Source organism: Stegodyphus dumicola, chromosome 11 (genome assembly GCF_044657685.1).
Source record: "Stegodyphus dumicola isolate Sdum_Otavi_A_Nest chromosome 11, ASM4465768v1".
NCBI lineage: Eukaryota > Metazoa > Arthropoda > Arachnida > Araneae > Eresidae > Stegodyphus > Stegodyphus dumicola.
In genome coordinates, this window is record NC_140778.1 from 157815320 (window position 1) to 157828243 (window position 12924).

Genomic DNA, 12924 nt, shown 5'->3' on the forward strand with positions numbered 1-12924 from the left:
CAATATAAAATAAAATTGAGAAAAGAACAACTCAGTGGGTCTTGCTAAGACCAAGAAAAAGTTGTAACAAAAGAAACAAAAAACTGACCTTCGGCGATGTAAAGCTGTCCCTCTGGAAACATGCAGAAAAATGGCTGCTAAATTCAATCGTCTTATTTTTGGATGACGTAGGTAGGGGGGAGCGAAGAGTTGTGGGCGTTTAGCCAATGCGAAGTGATTTTCGTTATCTGTAAGATTTATATTTTAGTGTCTTTTTGGTTATTAAAACTTCCTATTTATACTTATTGTGTGAATGCTGGCAAATGCTATATATATACGTATTAGTGGGTAATCTTTTATCTAAACAATTCGCTCATGTTTTTTACCTCCTCCAGGCTCGTTAAGGAACTGCTAAGAGCAAGATAAGGAATCTCCTGTTGTGGACCAGTATGATACAAACGTATCTTTTAGCTAAAAACACTAGTATTTATATATTTAATGGTGTGTAAGTTGGCAATAACTATATCTTGACAAGAAGGGATATTTGCTTTATTTCGCTAAGTAAAATAATAACTTCTGTTCAAATTTTCGTAATGTTCCTTAATACTCATGTAGTTTTACTGTGAAAAATAGTAACATATAAGTATTTTATACTAAGAAAGAGCGATCAATATCAGTTTCCAAGTTTACAGTTTTAAGTAATTATATTAAACATTCGGGAATATTAAAACATTTGTGTTATAATTCATTTCTGCTCGAAAGCTGAAATAAAAGCTTGTAGTTTAAAGAGAAACTAAGTTACTGATTTTGTGCAAAAAAAAAAAAAAGTTCTTTTCCTCTCTTCTGTAGATACGTTAAAAGCAAGTCACTAACTTAATAGAAAATAATGCTGATGCTATCTGAATCTTGGTTGTTGTAATTCAGTATGAAAAATACAGAGCCTAATGTTTGAGCCTTGTCATCAAACAGATTTGTATCTTGCTTCTCATGCATTTGAATTTGATTTTACTTGTTTTGCATTTCAGATGTATTGAATTCAGGGTAAGTCTTTGAAATGATTTACAGACATAAAATTAATAATCCACAACCTTGTGTTTGGTAAAGATTTTAATCAAGACTATCGATTTCGAGGCCAAACAAGTACCCTTTTCATCATGAACAAAGAAATCTGCAACGAAAGGAAAGACAGGTTGTATTCATACCCCAAAAGAGTAAAGCGAACGAAAATGTAGCCTCATATGCCGGCAGAAATAATAAAGAAAGTCGAAAAAATTAGGATAATAGAGAGCGTCTATTAACTTAATTACTTTTATTAACTTAAAAACTTACTACTTAACACGTTCGCTTTACTGCTGTTTGGTATAAATACAACCGTGGCTTTCTCTTCGTTGCAGATTTCTTTGCTCCTGATGAAGTGGGACCTGCACCTGTTTGCCCTCGAAATCTATAGACTAATCCAAACATAAAGTTGTTGCTTTGCTAATTTCATGTTTTACCTTGGCAAGTTTCCTTTCTGCCTTGATGTAGAGACAGCTAAATGAAATAAGTTGTTGTTATTATTCATCTTACTCTATGCTCATTTTAAATCATAAATACTTCAATATCTGATGTTGTACTGTGATATAAGAATGGAACTAAAATAAAGACGTTTTTGTATATATATGCATTTTGTTATATAATTAATTTTTAGTTTTTCATTTAAGAGCTACAGTTTAAAATTGTACAATAAATTCAAACAGAATAAAAACATTGTAGTCTTAATACATGTTACACGAGTTTTCCTCATTTACAATAAGGGTAAGATTCGTCAGTTTTCAAGTAAAATTTCTCATCTGTTTCACTTGCTGTTATATTTTTGTTTGCATAAAATCCCATCATGAGTTTTGAAGATACATTTTTACAGTTGCTGAAATGTTCCCAACTTTCGCAAGTTACAGATTCAAATTTACATAGTCTAATACTTGCAATAAACAGCTGTGTTGACCTTGAATGACTACAGGACAAGTCTTGAATTAACTTCGTCACTGAAAAAAAAAAAAAAAAAAAAAAAGGAAAAAAAGCTTTAGAAAGTTCAAAATAACACTTAATAATTTAGTAACAAAACTTGCCAGCAACTTGTGACATTTATTTTAAGTTCTCCTAACGGTTTAATCCTGGTGAACGGGATGGCTGTTAGAAAGTTCTCATGATTTTCCTCATGGAACGTGAACCACAGGTAGTCTCTCTTAAAGAGTCCTTCACGAAGAGTTATTCCTTAGGCGGATTACCCTGGAGTGCTTTGCAATTATCTGAATAATCTTTTCTAATCCAGTAAAAATTAAGATAGCACTATCTTCTCTTTGTCTCACATTATAGATAATCACCCAGAGCAGGTTGCTATTCAAATTTAAATCACAAGCCAGAATTTTAATAACGAACGAATGTTAGTTGATGAGCATGCTAGAGTACTTTGTTATTGAAGATGTTCACGCCGATTAACCTAGTATATATGAGCAAAATTAAATTCATTATACAAAAACTACATCTAATTAGCAAAAATGGGTTTTAGTTCTTGATTATACGGTCTTCAAATTTTTTGCAATTTGATTGACAAAAATGAAAGTTTGGCTTCTGGTTAAGGTACTCTAATGTTCTTCGATTTGGCTGAAGGCAACAAAACTTTAAGCCTAAGGATAGCTTTTTTATATGCATTAGAACAGAAATTTACCCCGAGATGGCAAGAGGAATATGACCTTAGACAGCATGTCTCATACAGGCCATCTATGTGTATCAATAAAACAATATTTGTCAATTTTTTAATATAGTGCAGAACAAAATATAATTATCATATTCTAGCATGTAATAAGCTGCCTCTTAATTTTTACCTCTAATAAAAAAGAATCGAGAATAATCCACGCACAGTTTGTCTACGATCTACAGTTACAGCCGAAAACATCGCGGACGAAAACGTAGCGGAGAAAATAACACAAGGCGAAAGCGTCGTGGTACAAAACATCGTGGAAGAAAAGAAAGCAAAGAGAAAACATCGCAGTTCTGAAACAAAATATCATCATCGAAAATAAGCGGTTCAAATAACTCCTTAGTTTAAAGACTTTGTCGTGAGAATATCGTGGTAAAAAATAAAGCCCCTACAAATCATAACATCGCACACATAGGTTTTTCAGGCTTTAAAAGTTGTAAATGCATATTTGCATAACGATTTGTGAGCACAAAGAGGAAAGAGGAATATTTTTATTTTTACACTTCATAATTTTGAATGAACTAATACATTTTTGTTGAAAAAGTAAGAAGGATACTTAAGCATTTGCAAACGGAAAATGAACAGAACATTAATGCAACTTATACCACTAATTAGAAACTTAAATCTGCATACTTGTCTAATAAATGTCACGAATACATTAATCTTTATGATAATCTTTCTCATAAGTTTACGTTAGTTTTAATGATAATTTTTCATAAAAAATATATTCTAAAAACGTTTAGGAAAAGCAGATAAGTAATTGCATGAGAATAACTCTATAAAAATTGTTTTATTAATTATCAAATTACTTTCTTCCACGTTTGTTAATCTGATATATTTTTAGTGAAAATTATATCTTTTGTTTCCGTTTGTTCTTAAATAGTCGTTAACATTTTCATGTATAGCATGCAGCCAATCATTTGGTTGTCGATTTTTTAGTTATGACGGAAGTCAGCTGCATAATATTTTAGTAGAGGATTTAGATTAAGTGGATTATACTAAAGCACACTAGGACTATTTGATTAAAGGAAGGGACTGCTTTGTGGACTACTTTCTCAGGAACTACTTCATATCTGCATTATATACTAGGAAAATCACAAGAATGTCAGGCAGCGAGCTTCTAAGCCGTGTCGAAATACCAGTTTCAGCAACTTTACAGATCGGTCGCTGGTGGCCAGTTCAGGATGGGAATATTAACGGAAAATATTTTTTTTTATATCAGTCATTGGAATATTCAAATTTAAAATTATACCCATAAAATTTAAATGCAAATTTCTTTTTTTTTTTTTTTAAGAAATAATATATAATTGCAGTGAACCCTCTTTGAAATACTGATATTTCCCTAAGACGACCTAAGAGACGTCTTTCTGAGAGCAGAAAAAACATAGGTTTTTGATCATTATTGCAAGAATTCATACACCAGATGTTTGGTTTGGTTTATATGATTACAGTAAAGCCTCGAGTGCAATCTGCCTAAGGGGAGGGATCCCTTCGTGGAGGACTTTCTAAGGGAAACTGGCTCGTATACACGTTACACATGGGGGGGGGGAAACCACGAAAACGGCCATGCAACCAGCCCGTTCGCTGTATTCGAACCTCAGAACCAACTCGGCCGCTGGTGGGCCTTCATCCACGAGCGAATGGAATCTTGTGTGGTCGCTTTAAAGAGGAATTTCCGATCATTTTTTTAAGCGTTCGCTAAAGTAATCATATATTTCCAATTCTAACAAACGTCTTCATACCCGTGGATGTTAGAAGTATCATCATTTACTCTTTAAGGGCTATGTGCTTATTATAAATTTAACTTTGTATAATTTTTTTAAAGATTAATGTACAACTAACACACATTGTAAACGAGAGAGAAATAAAGAAAGACAGTCCTGTGGGCGTTTGTCATAGAATTGGAAACAACAGGGAATCAATAAAACAGATTTCGAAAAGTAGAATTGGAAAAAAACCACAGTTTTATCTGTCGCTATAACGATTTCATTTATTTGCATAGCTCTTATTTTTTTTCACTTGTTCGTATTTATATGTGTATTTTTTTCTTGACATAAACCAAAATTTTATTATTCCTTAAATAAAAAAGCAAATTTGCATAATTTTGTGTATAAAAACTGCACATTAAATTTTTAAAGTTATTTTGACAGATTAAAGCATGTTTCTGGAAAATTTTAATTTTCTCTTAACGGTCTGAAATAGCATTTAGAAAATAAACGCATACAGCTCAATTCTGAAAATATAATGTTTGAAATTTAGTACAATTCTGAAACTATAATGTTTGAAATTTATGTTCATACAAAAAAATTACCTAAGTTTGGAAAATCATGTTCCTCAGATTCAAAATTTTAGTTTCCTCTTAACGTCAGAAATAGTATTTAGAAAATAAACGCATATAGCTCAATTCTGAAAACATAATATGTGAAATTTAGCACAATTCTGAAACTATAATGTTTGAAATTTATGTACTTGAAAAAAATTACTTCAGTTTGGAAAATATGTCCATCAGATTCAAAATATTTTTCATTCTCAGCAAAAAAATTTGAATTTATGATGTTTTTTAATGCCTATGAATTATGGCTTCCTTTATTTATACATATTTAACAAGCATAAAAAAACTTTAATAATGATGTGTATCATCTTCATTTCGTAAGCAGTGATTAAAAATAATGTAATAGAATAATGCAATTTTATCCTATTGTTGCGTGCGTACGGGTTCGTAATATATTGAAAGCACAAAGGTCCGATGACTGGTTGGTAAAATTCATTTTATCCAAAGAAACTCTTCAGAGTTCTGAAACGTTGCACAGAAATACGCGTACAGGTGTTCACAGTATCACAGAGTACAATCAGTAGTTGCACATCAAAGTACTAAGAATGTTAAACACAACACAATGCAAAACACATCTAAAGAGGAAGCTAATCTGGGGATATCTCAGTACTCCGAATTCATGCTGAATTAACAATTCGCAATAACAGCTGAGAGCAGAAATCAAGGAATCATCACTTGGTTTTAGGTACCAACTACTACAGAGTTTTAACCTATAGATCGAATGGTGCCAATGGCCTATCGCTTTAGTTTTTGTTAGATCAGAGGGCGTAGACCTATACCTCCGCCCGCAGGGGAGAAAAAGTTGACCGGTGTCAAATATCGGTGTCTGGTAATCGACAAAGTAAGCAGTAATTCGTGAAAGTTCATACATTAAGCAGTAAATCAAAGTCTTACCAGACCAATTCTGTGGTCTCTCAATCATCTTCTTAGTCCTCACATTCTGCTCACTTCATCAGAGTCACTGCCGCATTAAAACCGGCAAAAAGTTTTTCCACTGTTGTGGTAGCATTTATCTTTTCTACTTGAGAAATTACCGTTCTTAGGAATTTGTTGACCTGCTTATCTCGGAGCCAATCAAAAGCTTCGTTTGCTTCCTCCGACAACGGCTTGAACGTTTTCGTTAACTGTAAAGTGGCTTTTCGGATTGTTTCTGCTTTCCTTCCTCGCTTTTGCTGGTTAATTTTAGGGGAAATCTGCAGCTGTAGGTGGGGTAGTAGTCTTCTTCGGCGGTGAGCTCTTATTTTCAAATTTTCTTCTGCACACCTTGCACCCGCGGTAACTGCTCAAGTGTGAATTTCCGCAGAAAATACACTTTGGAGGTTCTTCTGGCTTTAACTTACATTAGATACTTCTGTAGTTTTCACCACACTTACAGCAGCGTTTTAAATTAGAACATAAATGCTCAGAATGGCCCCACTCCTGACAGCAAAAACACTGTATGGGGCATCTCCTTGATAAAAATTTCTCTATCCTAATATTAACACTGAACATACAGTTCAGGTTATGAATGGAGTATCCTGATTTATTTTTCGTTAATTCCAATAAAAAAATTGGAAGTTTCTCCTGGTTGTTTTTCTTGTTTCTGTGAAATTGCTTCATTTTCAATATTGGGAAATTTCTGCTTTCTAGGTCTTGAAATATTGCTTCTTCAGTCACGTTGTCCGGTATGTTTTTCAAAAAAAAAAAAAAAAAAAAAAAAAAACCGTAAGGGCTTCTCAAAGTTCATTCTGAAGGTATGAATTGGAATGTCTCTTTCTTGGATAATTTTGGTAACTGTTCTATAGCCGTTAGACGATTTGATAATCACATATATTGAATTGGCTTTCATTTCGGCTTCAAAACTCTCCGCAGAGAACTTTAGAAAGATTTCCTCGGTTTTCAACCAATCAATGGCTTTACTCTGAAACGCAATCGAGAGGAGGGGGGTCTTTGTCTGGGTAGCCCCCCTTCTGGCTCCTCCTCTTGCATCTTTTCCTGCGAGTCGAATCTATTACTTTTCTTGATTACCGTCGCTTCGGGATTTTTCTGCACTTTAGACGTCTTTTTAGGGATTATCCAAGCATCTTTTTCATTTCTATCGTCTTTTCCTTTTTGGGTAGAACTGGTATCCATAGCATTTTCGTCATTCTTAGTACCCACTTGTGCTGCAGCTTTCCTTGGCTTCGCTGTTAGTCTTAGCTTTCTTCAGCTCTCTTCCCATCTGTTTTAAGTTCATTTCTTTAACAATTTTCTTTAGTAACTCCACAACGTAACCTTTGCCATCCACATCAGCAGGTTGTTTGAAGGCAGTTTTCTCAGTTTCCGCAAGAGTTTTCACCTTCTTTTCCCTTCCTTTCTTAAATAAATCGGCGAAGTCTGTAGAAACTCTGCATGCCTGGGATTTAGGTTGCGATTTCATAGCGATTGCAGACTTTCCGAATCCGAATATTCGCTAAAATCGTCATCTGATCTAGCAGTTGCTGGCTTGAAAAAGGACATTTTTGTGCTACCCTAAGGGCACACTACTGAAGAAATCTCAAAACCACAGAATAAGGTACGAGCAACTTCGCTGTCCGCCTACGTGAATAGAACAACTGCACGCACTGAGTATAACCTTGAGAGCAGATGCTCTGTTCGGCCTTTTGTAGTTTTCACCCGGCCGCCGAGAGTGTCTATTACTTCTTCAAATTACTGGAGGACATATGTGGCTGGATACTGTTACAGTTGCATCTGATATCAATTACAATGCATATTGCGGTGATGCAGGAACTGGAATCAAGTGTCTCTAAATGGTCGCCAAGTTTGGCGAATTCTCCGCAAATGTGGTAACAAAATTAGTCGCCAAAGCGAGACAGCCATTTACTCAATATTTAATAGACTTATCCCTGCATTCTTATTTTTCCGGCACAGCATTCTCTTTCCAGATTTTATGTTATATTAGACAAAAAAATCACGTATAATTCCACTAAAATTTCACGTATAATTGCACTAAAATTAACGTATATGTACAAAATTCTTAACGGTTTGTTGTTTAGTACAGCTTAAATAAACAACATTCTCGCTCTGTTCAGAAGTTGCGTTAAAAATACTAGGTGGCTGAAAGGGCCGTCCCTCGAATTTTTATTTGACTTTATAATTAAACTGTTACTTCTTACTGACATTATAAACATTGGAAAATTTGGACTGAACAATGGATAATTTGATAAATAAAGGAAAAATCATTAAGATTTGAAAATTTGAATATTTAAATAAAGCTGTAACCCTAACTTTTTAAAAGTGATAATATTTTTCTTTTTGGGCGCGTCTGAATTATCCAACTGACATCAGGCATAAACTGGCCTTAGTTTTCAGGAAAAAAGCAGTACTAGCAATAATTTTGTAATAATTTTATACGATTAGACGTAACAACAACATGAATATACATAAGAACATAACCTAAGAACATGAATATATTACAAGAAAGTAGCATTTTTTCCCCAAAGAACAAACACTATGTCAAATTCTTAATAATCTGTACACAAAATATCTGTTTTTCAGATTATTTGTTCACTGTTTCTCTAAAAGCTCTCTGATTAGTAATAAAGGTAAAAAGTTTAAGATTTTTTAGACGAAACTCAAATGTTTGCTATATTGAATCGTAGCCGGAAATGCATTTCGCTTTGTGTTGTTTTTCTCCGCGATGTTTTTGCCGCGAGGCGACACCCGATCTATAATATTTTTTTTCCCCATTTTAAAGGTGAGAAGGCAGCTAAAATGAAGATAATTACCATACAATGAATAAATTTTTTTTCTTATAGGTCGAAAGGAAAATGTTTCTGGTTTACTACATCTTATTCACTGTCACTGTCGATACTACTAAAATATTTACCTGCATTACCAGTATCATTAGTACCGGTAACCCGCAGCATGTCTCAAGACCTGCAATCATAACTAAACATGTACAATCGTATGAAATGTTTACCTAATGGATCTCGTATTGATTCGTTAGATACGCACTGCCATGTTGCTAAATGTTTGTAATACATTTCATTTGCATATATAGGCCCCACCTCTATTTTCATTTGCCTTTCCGTGAAGAAAAGTGCGGTTTATGCACAAAAGAATATGATAATGCAAATTTGTTACATATATGAGTATATTTTTTAAATGCTTTACCTTCTTCCTTTATCCGTTTTGTAATTATCTTGCTCATTGCTTGGAATAAGTTTTTGTACCAGATATCCTTCATTTCATTTTTAAAATTATTAAGAACTTTTAAAGAAGGTTGACATCCTGCTTGCACTTCACCTCCCTCAGGATAAAAGTTTATATGGCCAATAGGTTGCTTGATGCCAAAACCTAAATTACAGATCATACGAAAGAAATTTATTCATTAGCAAAATTTATATGCATGTTAAACAATATGCATTCCAAGGCAGGTAAATATTTGAAATTAATGAATCAGTGCTTTCCAAAATGACTGATATGATTTTATATGAACATAATTCTTCCCTATATATAATGCACTAATTTGACATTCATTAGCTGAAAAGTAAAAATAAACTAAACTCAGAATGCTACTAAACGAAGACCATGCTCTTTTAATGTTCCAAAATGTTCGTGAAGAACAATCTCTTAAGACAATGAATATTTTGTTACCGGGAGCTCGTGGGTTTCAGTCTGCTACTTCATTCGACTTCAGTTTCAAAGACACCCTGAAACCAATCTTCCATTCGCTAAGATTATTCAAAGGTGCTATCATAATACGAATGAATAGATTTCTTGTAGTGTCTTTATGATACTACAAGATCGATTATCCACAAACTTAAATGATTTTAAAAAATGCGATAAAAACATGATTATCATTTTGAACTTTTCACACACTTAAAGAAAATCATATCAGATTTATGCAGTGTTTTTTTCATTTCAGTCAATGTTTTAAATGTTTTATTTATAAGCATAAAAGAAAGCCTTTGAATGTATTAACGTTTATGGATATCCTGCGCTAAAAGTCCAAAAGGTCCAAAGCTCGTTTCTTTCCAAAAATGACCCCAAAATTTTTTTCTCATGCGTCAAAGTGTTGACTAAATGTACAATTTTCGGGAATTATCATCTCCCTAACAGTGTAGAGTTTCGTTCCTTAATTAACTTCATTTCGTGAATCCTACTTGGACTTATCGCCGAAATCGTTGATCCTTAGTTGGGGGTGACTTATCGCCCCATCTATGGAAATGGCAACCTAGTCAGAAGAAGGTCTGAAAGAGCTTTTAATTGAAAACTTAAACTGAAATAATGCACAACTTGAGCTTACGTCTTAAATTTCTGTAGCTTGAGGGAATTTCAAATAATACAGAAAAAGAATTAAAATTCAAAGTAAAATTAATGCTGGATATTCACAGAGCAAAAGCCAAATAAGCGTTGGCTCAAATCTAAACGCGAAAGGGGTTCGACAGTAGAAAAGCTGACTACAAAAAACGTCTCGGAGCTTGGCGATGAACCATCACAACGGTCAGCGTTGCTGCAAAAGCTTTCTGTCTAACTTTCAAGAATGTTCTTATGTACACATATATTATTTACATCTTGGTGAAAGCTACTAGACGCTAGAAACAGAAGTGACAGTATTATTGAAATATAAAGACAATGGGTAAATTAACATACATACTCTACAATGGTAAGTGCGAGATTTACTGTTGTTAAGTTGAAGTTTTAGTCTGAACTGGAGAAGGATATCTTTCTCACTTCGTATTTTATATGAAAGTGAAGAAAGGAAGAATTATATATCCATAGTGTTTGGTGCAATCTCCTCCCTCTGCTTTCGGCTCTACAAACAGTTATCATCATGAGTTTTCTTTGTGGGAAGCAGGTTTTGGTGAGTAGAAATTCTTTTGCTTGCATAAAATTTCTGTAGTTCCTCGTTTTCATCATTCTTGACAAAAGGCAGTTTAATGAAGCTTAAAACATAAGATCTCTCTCATCGTATGGTCAATTTTAGGATGTTTTAGCAAGGGAAATATTTTTTCCTTACCAATTTGAGAATACCATACTATTTTAAAGGATTATAATGAAAACACTGAAGATGTTTCTTCTCTCACATCACGCAGAAAAAATTCGATATTATTTTGCATCGTTAGTAAAGTGTTTTGATGTCGTGTGTTAGTAAAATGTTTTGATGTCGTGCGTTAGTAAAATGTTTTAACATCGTGCGTTAATAAAACGTTTTGAATTTTCAGACTTCCTTTCATGAAGAAACATCGCAAGTAGGATTTTACCTCGCATGCATTTTCAAAATTTTCGAAATAAGGACTGTAAAAAGGTGCATTAAAAAATTAAGATGCAGTCTTGAACAGGATTCCGTTCTTGCATTCCCACATTTCACATCATGATCAAGGAGTCTAGAATTTTGCTCAATTGAGTGGTTTAGACATCTTTCATTTACTTGAATCTTAGGTAAAAAATATGCTCCACTTTATACGTTATTTTTAGTTTTTACCATTTAGTTCTAGTGTATTTTGCAAAATTTTCCTGGAAATATTTCCGAGTTTGAGCAATCTGGAGTGAGACATTATCCTTACTTATGACTCTTGAAATAACTAAGGCCACCTCTTCTCACTCCAAAACGCTGCTTTCGGTTGCACAACTGGAACCTTCTCCTATGATTATTCTTTTTTCCTTTTATTTTACTCTAAAATTAATTTCATTTATAGATGTCTTATATTTTCCAAAGTATTATATATAATAGGATTTTATTTTAATTATTTTCCAAGAAAATAATAATAATAAAAAAAACACTTTGAATAACAATCATTTAAATTTTCAAGACGTCACTTAAAGTCTTAGCGCCAAAGGGGGATTAAAAGCTTTCCTTTTTCCAAAGAAACTGCGATAATAGCAAAGTAGTTTTAAATGGCAGTTTAAAAATATCTGAGAAGTAAATAATATGGCAAAAATATTTCCCAAACTATAAGATTAAATTAACATTTAGTCTAAAATCGAAAAGTAGAATAGAGATTTCCTTAGTGATAAGCCTAAATATATTTACGATATTCAGATTTGCATTAACTACATTCAGTTTTACAGTCATTATAAAGCAGCATTTCCAGCTTGTTACATTTCCCATTTCTAAGAAAATCATGAAAACAAGCTTCACTGAATACGGATTTTAGGAGTATTGTTAAAATTTAACATAAAGCAACATAAATGAACATTTTTTCGAACTCAATGTTTTTGATGAGAAGACTTTCTCCTGAATTTATTTGGTTATAGATAATAAAGAGGGATACCTTTTAAAATATCATCAGCGCCATTGGTATGTATTACATCGACTAAACGAGCGTCTGTTTTATCTAGACGCCTGTCCCTTGTTTTGTAATGAAAACCAGGACCTGCTGGATCCAGACCTAGGAGAAAAAGACAGTTACATATATATATAGTGAAGAAATATTTTAAGAGAAAATACATGTATATGGTGCAGACGTCGAACGTGGAAGAATGACTGCTTGAAATTAGCAACTACGAGAATTGAAAATATAAAAAAACTAGATGTATGATGCCAACATTATTCAAATAATATTTTATATATTTGTATTTTATGTGCTTTTTAGTCCATTAAAAACATCTTTCTAAATCAAGCAGCCGTGGATTTAATTTCTACCGTCATTATTAACACTGTATTTTCATCAGAAATGGAATCATATTCAGATGGCTGTTGACGAGTGTTGACTATAGCGAACTTCAAAGCTACTTTATGAGGTATGTAGATAATTAAGATAAATAACACGCCGAACAAGTATTAATTTAGAAGTCAAACAACAAAATTCAAACGAAAACAAATGAAATCAAAATTAATGGAAACTTGAGTGAGTGAGAGATTATGGCGCAAAAACCAAAGATGATTATAGCGCGCCAAACACGAGAT

The 12924-nt window shown here is 33.2% G+C and overlaps 1 protein-coding gene across 1 annotated transcript; it reads right to left on the reverse strand.

The window, feature by feature from the left end:
- Nucleotides 1–1665: 1665 nt before the first annotated feature.
- On the reverse strand, nt 1666–12515 carry LOC118204020 (lipase member I-like). Its single transcript, XM_035376336.2, has 3 exons — nt 12290–12515; nt 9186–9368; nt 1666–2003 (listed from the first exon to the last, which is right to left on the reverse strand). The coding sequence occupies exons 1-3, from the start codon at nt 12465–12467 to the stop codon at nt 1762–1764; spliced, it is 603 nt and encodes a 200-aa protein (XP_035232227.2). The 5' UTR covers nt 12468–12515; the 3' UTR covers nt 1666–1761.
- Nucleotides 12516–12924: the final 409 nt, after the last annotated feature.